Here is a 10,353-nt window from a genome sequence, read left to right on the forward strand (position 1 = left end):
GTGGAAGAGTCTAGTTTGGAACACTCCGCACGCAAACTGTTTTGGAAGCCAACATCCTCCCTCCATTTTGCTGCATCTGTTTTGAATTCACCTGCCTACAATTATTCACTGCACATCCATGCTGCTTTTATTTCAGGTTTGCTTTTCGGTTTAATCTGAGTTTAGGGTTTAGTGCATAGTTTGCATAAGTTTTGAAATAAAGGGCTTGATTCACTAAGACAAATAGCATGCCTTATCAAAGTTAGCATGCCTTATCAAAGTGAACACGCCTTATCAGAGTAGCATAGCAAACTTATGCCTGCTAATTGGCAATGACGAGAGCTCCACTTGTCCTGCCCTGAGCCCCTTCATAGCGCTTGGTATGCTACTTTGATAAAGCGTGTAAATCAAGTCCCATGTGTGTATTTGCTTCTAAGGGGCAGTGCACGCCTCTGTTGGTAGTCATTTCAGAAGCAGCCTAATCAGGAGCACTGCCAATTTTTCTCTGTTCTCTATGAACACAAGAAGCCTGGTGCAGTATAAGAATTTTGATACGTTGCTTAACCACTTCAGCCTTCAGTCGTTGTTCACCTTATGCATCTGAGCAATTTTCACCTCCCATTCATTCGCTAATAACTTTATCACTACTTATCACAATAAATTATCTATATCTTATTTTTTCCTTCAACAATTAGGCTTTCTTTGGGTGGTACATTTTGCTAAGAATTTTTTTTTTCTAAATGCATTTTAACAGGAATATTAAGAAAAAAATGGAAAAAAATAATTATTTCTCAGTTTTCAGCCATTATAGCTTTAAAATAATACATGCTACCATAATTAAAACCCACACATTTGCCCATTTGTCCCAATTATTACACCATTTAAATTATGCCCCTATCACAATGTATGGTGCCAATATTTTATTTGGAAATAAAGGTGCATTTTTTCAGTTTTGCGTCCATCACTATTTACAAGCTTATAATTTTCAAACAATATTAGTAATATACCATCTTGACATGTATATTAAAAAAAGTTCAGATTCTTAGGTAACTATTTAAGTTTTTTTTTTTTTTAAACTGTAATTTTTTTATTTTTTTTTAGTTAAAAAATTCATTTGGGTATTTTTGGGGTGTGGGAGGTAAACAGTTAATGTTAAATGTAATGTATGTACATGTAATTTTACTATTTGGCCACAAGCTGGCCGCAGTCATTTTTTTTTTTTTTAATTCCATCCTGTAAAGCTGCACTCTCACTTACAGGAAGTATAGGGAGGACGTGATTTTTTTTTTTTCAGAAAGACCACGGATTCTCATAGAAGCTGTCGTTTTTTCAAACAGGGACTGAGATCAATGAATGGGAACTGCGTTCCCATTCATTGATCTCCGGGCTAACGGGCTAACTAACTTCTGCTACAAAGTTTTCTCTTAGGAAATTATTTTTATGTTCTGCTTAAAATAACTTTTCAGCACTTTGCTTGCTGCTTTCTGGTGGCTTTAAAGACATTTTATTGGCAAGATGTGAATTATCAACTGGGAGAAAATTTAGGAGAAAAGGTGAATTGGATTGGGCCCTATAAATCTTATGTATGTGTGATTATGTATATTTTACAAATATTCATAATATTGGTCCTTTCATTGAATTCTAGATAGCATAACCTTTATTATCTATTAATGTCTAATTTAAGGTGGTTTGAGTTTAAGAATGCATGCCAACCAAACAGCTATGAAATATTTCATCATTCGAGGAATTTCAGATGTTCCAAACATTCAGATGATGGTCTTCTTTCTGGTTCTAATGTTCTATCTCATCACCCTTGCTGGCAACATGACCATTTTTATCCTTATATGCTTAGACCATCATCTCCACACTCCGATGTACTGCTTCCTGGCCAACCTGTCATTAGTAGACATCTCCTGTTCCACCATCACGTTAAACAAGATCCTCACAAGTTTCATCATTCGAGATAAAACCGTGTCCTATCCTTCTTGCATGGCACAACTGTACATGTTTGGTTCACTAACAGGCCATGAACTGCTTATACTAACGGCTATGAGTTACGACCGCTTTGTAGCTGTTTGCAACCCATTACGATACCACGTGCTTATGTGTAATAGAACTTGCACTTTACTGGGTGCTACTTGTTGGCTGGTGGGATTTCTACAGGCTATTCCACCCTTCGTTATACTGTACAGTTTTTCTTGTTATTCCTCCAATGAGGTCAACCACTTTTTCTGTGACATTATTTTGTTAACAAAGATTTCCTGCGATGATACCTCCTTTTTTGAGCTTGTCTTTTTCATTGAAGGCATCCTAGTAAATGTCCTCCCATTTCTACTCACTTTCATCCCATACGTGTTTATCATTGTTGCCATCCTGAAGATCCACTCCAATCATGGAAGACGAAAGGCCTTCTACACGTGTTCTTCTCACCTAGCAGTAGTTATATTGCTCTATACGACTCTTATGAGCCAGTACCTAACACCAAACCTGAAGAGCTCTTTGGACTCCAAAAAACTTCTAGCTCTGTTTAACACGGCTGCTGTGCCAATGCTCAATCCCGTGATCTACAGTCTGAAGAATAAGGATGTAAACATAGCACTTACTCGAGGTCTAGGCAAGCTCAGAACATCATGGCTAAAGCAAACCTGAACTGAAAATTAATAGTCAAAACAAACATGCACACGTCATACTTACCTCCTGTCCTTATCAATCTGTTTCTCCTCTCCTGCGTCCCGTTTGTACACTGTGATTGATGGAATTCTCTGTGCTCCATTTAAAAAATGGCGATGACCCCATAACAGCTTCTGGGTTAGCACACTGTTAAACTGTAATATCGCCCACTGGAGCCATAGGGAAACATGGACATTACCTTGCACTTCATTTGCTTTTTCATTTGTAACTGACAGCAAATAATAAATGTCAGCAACTGATTTTAGTTCTGACAAAATCTTGTCAGAAGTGGAAGGAATCATTGTTAGAAGAAAATGGTGATCTTCTGAAAGGAACCCGGGCGATGTAAGTATGTAATATTCATTTGTAGGTACATCATTTGTTTATTTTCAATAATTTTACTCAGTTCAGGTTCACTTCAAGTAATTCTGTCACAAATATCCATCACCAAAGCTAACCAGCAGGATGGACTCCAAAAACATGTACCATATTTTTCGACACTCCGGCATATAAGACGTACCTAGTTTTAGATGGCAAAAATCAGGGGGAAAAAACAACTTAAACCTAGGTGCCTCTATGGTGCATAGGACCTTTCCCCTCTAAACTGCCTCTATCTAAGCTACACTGCCCATCAACACTAACCCCTGCTACACTACACTTCACTAACCCCTGCTGCCCCCACCAACTACACTACACTACACTTCACTAACCCCTGCTGCCCCCACCAACTACACTACACTACACTTCACTAGCCCCTGCTGCCCCCACCAACTACACTACGCTACACTTCACTAGCCCCTGCTGCCCCCACCAACTACACTACACTACACTTCACTTCACTAGCCCCTGCTGCCCCCACCAACTACACTACACTTTATTAACTAACCCCTGCTGCCCCCACCTACTACACTTCATTAAGTAACCCCTACAGCCAACCCAAACGACACTACACTTCACTGACTAACTAACCCCTGCTGCACCTCACCTGATTTTGCCGTCGCCTTCCTCTCCTCCTCCATCTTGCAGTAATCCGAGGGTGCCCCGTCATCCAGGATCAAGCTCTTCAGTGTCCTAGCCGCCGACTTCTCTTTGCTGCAGTCTCTGTATGCAGACTGCAGCTTTGTGGTGTTCATGCCCTGCCGCCGCCATCCTCCATAGTTACAGCGTCCTTTTCCTGGTTACAGTGCCCCCTACTGTGTGACCTGTGGCGCAAGTGTGCCAGGGTCACGCATGACGTCAGGTGCAAGTGTGCCGCACATCACACAGTAGGAGGCACTGCAACAAGGGAGGATGGCGACGGCACCACGTAACCAGGGATAATGGCGGTGGTTGCAGCGCGTGTACACCGCAAGGTTGCAGTCTGCATATGTTACCAACAGATAGTTATGGGGAAAAAAATAAATACATTGCAAAGTGAGAAATTAAAAAATAGAAGAGAGATCAAGAAATTATTGATATTTGCCGTTTAATTCATTCATGTTTTTTGATCCACCTTGAGCTTGCAGGTAAACTTTACTACTGGCAGGCAGGAAAAAAAAACGCCATTACCTTTAAACACACCCACTAACAATGTGATAGATTAAAAGGATATATTACTTTATAGGACTTTCAGAGCCATGGCCCTGACATCACACAGTGGGAGGGGTTTCACCACAATGTCAGCCATACAGACCCTCCTGATGTTCTATTTGAGAAAAGGTAAAGATTTTTCATGGGAAAAAGGGTATCGGCTATTGGTTGGAGTGGAGTTCAATCCTGGGCAGAAGTTCCTCTTTAACCACTTTCCCCTCCACTACAGTATATCTACGTCAGCTGTGGCACCCTCCAAGCCACAGCCACGTAGATATACTGACCTGCTTGCAGCGCTGTTGTGCAGGGACAGGTGCGCTTCAGAGGGCACCCCCCGGCACTGTCAGCTGCCTTACTAATTGGCAAAAGGGAACATGTTCCCTTGTAGCCAATTAGTGACCCCCCCGCGGATGAATGATCACCGCTGTAGCAAACAGCGTGATCATTCATCTTTCCCCCTCCGTGGCCAGATCGTAAAAAAAACACCCCTGCAAGATGAATATCTTACCTGAACTGGTTCCTGCGATCATCCTGCAGCTCCAGCCTCCATTCTCCGCGGTGCACTCAGCCCTGTGACGCTGAATATCCGGGTCCCGGCTTGATGACGTCATCAAGCCGGGACCCGGATATTCAGCGTCACAGGGCTGAGTGAAGAGCGGAGAATGGAGGCTGGAGCTGCAGGATGATCGCAGGAACCAGGTAAGGTGATATATTTATCTTGCAGGGGCGTTTTTTTTACGATCTGGGGGGGGGGGGGGGCATCGTGATAAGGGGGGGCACAGAAGGCTGCCCATAACAGAGGGTGGGGGTTTAAAATCTGAAGGGGGGGGTTTGAAATTATTATTGGGGCCCATCAGGGTAATGGGGTGGGGGATTTTATAATGGGGGGCACATCTGATGGTCCTGAGGGACATAACTTAATGCTGGGGGGCACATATGCAATAATGGGGTGGGGGCGCTAATCCTGGGGACACATCTGGCTATAATGGGGAACACTGATCCTGGGCACACATCTGGCTATAATGAGGGGTGCTTATTTGTGATACGCAGCTGTATAAATATATGTGGGGGGGTCGCAAATGCAGGGGCATATCTGGCTATACTGGGGGGCTGATATTGGGGGCACATCTGGCTATACTGGGGGGGTCTGATACTGGGCACACATCTGGCTATCTATCCTTGGGGGACTTAATACTGATGGCATGTCTTTTACCTACTGTAGCACTTTGTATTTTTTACTAGAATTGAAGAAAACCTGAGAAATAATGCAATTTTATTGTTTTCCCCTCTTTTTTCCCGCTAAAATGCGCAGAAAAAAAAAATTATCGGGACAAAATACCCGCCAATGAAAGTCTAGTTTGTCCTGAAAAAAACGATACCTAGATCATTTAGGTGTCGTGAGTAGGGATAAAGTTATGGCTGATTAAAAAGGGACACCGCTAAAGCGTCAAAACTGCTCTGGTCAATAAGGGGAAAACAAGGTCTGGATGCGAAGTGGTTAAGTGTGCCATACTGTATGTGTCAAGACATCAGTATTAACTTGGATTCAAATAACCAGTAAGGGTCCCTGCACTTGCTTTTGGCAGCAGCCTCTGCATATAAGCATATTATACGGTACAAATTACCCCTGAATGTGTTGCCTTGATAAAGGGATCCTGTGATGGCCTCTAAACATTTTTTTTTAAATAAAAATATATTTTTTTATCAGTCTGTGTTCATCCAAGCTTATCTACTTTAACTGTCCTTAAAGGGAACCTGAAGTGAGAGGAATATGGAGGCTGACATATTTATTTCCTTTTAGATAATGCAAACTGTCTGTCCTACTGATTATCTGCCTTTAGTACTTTTAGCCACAGACCATGAACAAGAACGCACATCAGGTGCTCTCAGGGCTGGTCCAAGGTCCGATGAATTTCCATCCATAAAATAAAAATCTGTCAGCACTGCTGCAAATAAAAGTTATATTTACCTGTGGAGTCTCGTCCCACGAAGCCTGAGAAAAAATGCCGAGCTATTTACCATAGTAAACAGTTTGGCATTTTTTCTTGGAGGAGAGAGGGGAGGCGGGGCCAGGTGCCGGCAGTGGAGTGATGCAGGGTCTTTGGGACGGCTTCATGGGATGAGACTCCACAGGTAAATAAAACTTTTCTTTGCAGCAGCGCTGACAGATTTTTATTTTATGTATCCAAATTCACTTTAAGTATCTGGGCAGATTGAATGGGATTTCAAATTATAATACCATATGAACCTAAATACAAACAGATTTGAACATAAACAAAGCTCCTGTTTTTACCTGAGAAGAAAGGGAAAAAATATTGACTTGCTAAGAAGCTAAGTGTATTCCAATCTATCCTGCTGCTACCAGGGCCGGATTACTGAAAAGGCCACAAGGGCCAGGGCCTTGAGCGACTGCAGCCCAAGAGGCACTTGGACACCTGGACATGAAAGAGGGATGGCTGCCAGGCGCGGAGCTAGGGGGGGTCGGGGTAGGTCAAGTGCCCCCGGGCGCCGGGTCCCTAAGGGCGCCCAGCTGAGCTGATTTTTTTTTTTTTCCTCTGCGGAGGGGAGCAGCGCAGAGAAGAGAAGAGGGAGAGCTATGCGGACGGTGGAGAAGGGGGCCATCTCCCCCCCTTCTCTCACCTTAGGGCTCTCCCTCCCTCCATCGCTGTCCCCTCCGTTATTGTCCGGGTGCTGGCGCAGCGGGCGGGACTCACCTCTGTCTCGCTCCAGCGCCGGCCGGAAGTTCGGATCCCGCAGCCGCTGCTCTGGTCTGGACTAGACCAGAGTAGCGGCAGATCCATCCGCGCTGCGACGAGACGGAGGTAAGTTCCGCCCGCCGCTGCCAGCACCCGGACATTAATGGAGGGGACAGCGAGGGAGAGAGAGCAGCTCTCCCTCTTCTCTGCGCTGCTCCCCTCCTGCTGGGGAGGCAGGGAGGGGGACACCTGGCTACCTACTCTGGGCATATATACCCCTGGCTACATCTACTGGGCATATATACCCCCTGGCTACATCTACTGGGCATATATACCCCTGGCTACATCTACTGGGCATATATACCCCTGGCTACATCTACTGGGCACATATACCCCTGGCTACATCTACTGGGCATATATACCCCTGGCTACATCTACTGGGCATATATACCCCTGGCTACATCTACTGGGCACATATACCCCTGGCTACATCTACTGGGCATATATACCCCTGGCTACATCTACTGGGCATATATACCCCTGGCTACATCTACTGGGCATATATACCCCTGGCTACATATACTGGGCATATATACCCCTGGCTACATATACTGGGCACATATACCCCTGACTATATATACTGGGCACATATTATACACGTGGCTACATCTACTGGGCATATATACCCCTGGCTACATCTACTGGGCATATATACCCCTGGCTACATCTACTGGGCATATATACCCCTGGCTACATCTACTGGGCATATATACCCCTGGCTACATCTACTGGGCATATATACCCCTGGCTACATCTACTGGGCATATATACCCCTGGCTACATCTACTGGGCATATATACCCCCTAGCTACATCTACTGGGCATATATACCCCTGGCTACATCTACTGGGCATATATACCCCTGGCTACATCTACTGGGCATATATACCCCCTGGCTACATCTACTGGGCATATATACCCCCTGGCTACATCTACTGGGCATATATACCCCCTGGCTACATATACTGGGCATATATACCCCCTGGCTACATATACTGGGCATATATACCCCTGGCTACATATACTGGGCATATATACCCCCTGGCTACATGGACTGGGCATATATACCCCCTGGCTACATATACTGGGCATATATACCCCTGGCTACCTACTCTGGGCATATATACCCCTGGCTACATATACTGGGCATATATACCCCCTGGCTACATATACTGGGCATATATACCCCCTGGCTACATATACTGGGCATATATACCCCCTGGCTACATATACTGGGCATATATACCCCCTGGCTACATGGACTGGGCATATATACCCCTGGCTACATATACTGGGAACATATACGCCTGACTATATATACTGGGCACATATTATTCTCCTGGCTACATATACTGGGCATATATACCCCTGGCTACATATACTGGGCACATATACCTCTGGCTACATATACTGGGCACACATATCCCTGCCTACATATACTGGGCACATATACCCCTGGCTACCTGTTCTGTGGACATCTCTACCCCTGGCTACCTGTTCTGGGGACATCTATATCGCTGGCCACCTATTCTGGGGACATCTATACCGCTGGCCACCTATTCTGGGGACATCTATACTGCTGGCCACCTATTCTGGGGACAACTATAGACCTGGGGCTACCTATTTTTGGGGAACCACGTCAGATTGAGTGTATTTTGGAGAACTGCTGCCAGGTGAGAGGTGTCTACCATATTAAGGGGGCATTCTACCTATTTATGTGAAATGCTGTCTATTTATGTGACTCATGACTGCTGAATTTGTCTTGTTGGGGGCCTCATGGTTACTGAATTTGTCTTGTTGGGGGCCTCATGATTTGTTGGGGGCCTCAAGATCGCTGAATTTGTCTTGTTGGGGGCCTCATGATTGCTGAATTTGTCTTGTTGGGGGCCTCATGATTGCTAAATGTGTCTTGTTGGGGGCCTCATGATTGCTGAGTTGGTTATGTTGGGGGTCTCATGATTGCTGAATTTGTCTTGATGGGGGGGGGCTCATGATTGCTGAATTTGTCTTGGAACATGCTGGAAGGTACATACTGAGGGAGGGTGGGTGAGCGTGAGCCTGCTAACATCCATATACATTTGGCTCCACCCATAACCACGCCCACATTTATTATGTGGCCACGCCCCTTTGACTTTGGGGGGCGCATTAATAGTCTTTGTCCCCGGGCGCTGAAAACCCTAGCTACGCCTCTGATGGCTGCATATGAAAGAAGAGGCTGAGCATAGGGACTACCACATGAAAAAGGGAACTGATGCTCAAGGGAGCTGTTCATGAAAGTGAGGGGCTAGATACATGGATGATACACATGGAAGAGGGAACTGCACATGGAATGGGAGGGGCGCTGCTGCACATGGAATGGGAACCACAGCATACTTGGCCTAGAGTATCCGGCCTTGGCTGCTACTGTTGACTTCTGACTGGGCCTTTAACCGTTTTTAGTTTCCCTCTACCACCAGCTCTGCAAGCATTGATGCCCCCCCCCCTTCCACAATGCAATAAATTGCAGATTATGCAGCACAGCACCTTCTTCTCTACCTCCTGCCTGCTGGATCCTCCTCAACAAGGACTCATAGCTACCTACCTCTTTCGCATTCCATTATGGGGCTTTTTATGGTGACTTTTGCCTGGCTGTATGTCTTCTGGGTCCTGGCCATTGTGTCTTCTGGTTACCTCCATTGACAGAGAGCCAGGCGATGACCACCGTTTGCAGCAATACTGAGGCAGAGACCAAAATATAGTGCAGTAATATTTTTTGCAAATCACTCTACAACATGCATGCAGTGAGACCATAATACAATTACAAAGCAGTGTGAACACATAACCCCAAGTCAATTAGTAGCACTGTATGCACCCGTTATGGTACCTAATCTCTATCTAGTACTTTACACATTTAAGGGGCCTCAAAAACCAACATTGAAAAAAAGCTGTCAGCTAGTTGATACTGTTAATCATTTTCTTTAAATAATTCTTTGTGAGCACCACACATACTGAATGTTTAGCACCAGTGGCATATCTAGGCCATTTGACACCAAGTGCTGGGTATTAGTTGACATCCCCCCTCCCCCGAGTGAGTGTTGCATGCTAAGCACGCCACAACACTGCACTGGTTAGGTGTATGTAGGTGTGTGGGGGAGGGTGCTTTTGTCAGGCATAGGTGAGGGAGGGTAGTATTAGACATAGGTGGTGGGGATCAGTGCTAGGTGTAGGTATGGGGGAGGTGTTAGGTGCGGGTGTGAGGCTAGGTTAGTGTTAAGTCAACATATGTGGGGGCCCCAGTTAGTGTTAGGTGAAGGTGAGCAGATTCGAAAGCATAGGTGGGGTGGGGGAACCTCGATCAGCAATGCAGACTATGCCCTTAGACTTTGCCCACAGCCCACCTT

General features: G+C 45.2%; 1 protein-coding gene across 1 annotated transcript; it reads left to right on the forward strand.

Moving 5' to 3' along the window:
* The first annotated feature begins 1,680 nt into the window (after positions 1-1,680).
* On the forward strand, positions 1,681-2,628 carry LOC137527300 (olfactory receptor 2A25-like). The gene has a single exon (XM_068247808.1). The coding sequence runs from the start codon at positions 1,681-1,683 to the stop codon at positions 2,626-2,628; it is 948 nt and encodes a 315-aa protein (XP_068103909.1).
* The last annotated feature ends 7,725 nt before the right edge of the window (positions 2,629-10,353 follow it).

Source organism: Hyperolius riggenbachi, chromosome 8, assembly GCF_040937935.1.
Source record: "Hyperolius riggenbachi isolate aHypRig1 chromosome 8, aHypRig1.pri, whole genome shotgun sequence".
NCBI classification, from domain to species: domain Eukaryota; kingdom Metazoa; phylum Chordata; class Amphibia; order Anura; family Hyperoliidae; genus Hyperolius; species Hyperolius riggenbachi.

Excerpts from the sequence above, each read along its gene's own strand:
- LOC137527300 (XM_068247808.1), top strand. The coding sequence starts at position 1,681 with ATGCATGCCAACCAAACAGCTATGAAATATTTCATCATTCGAGGAATT.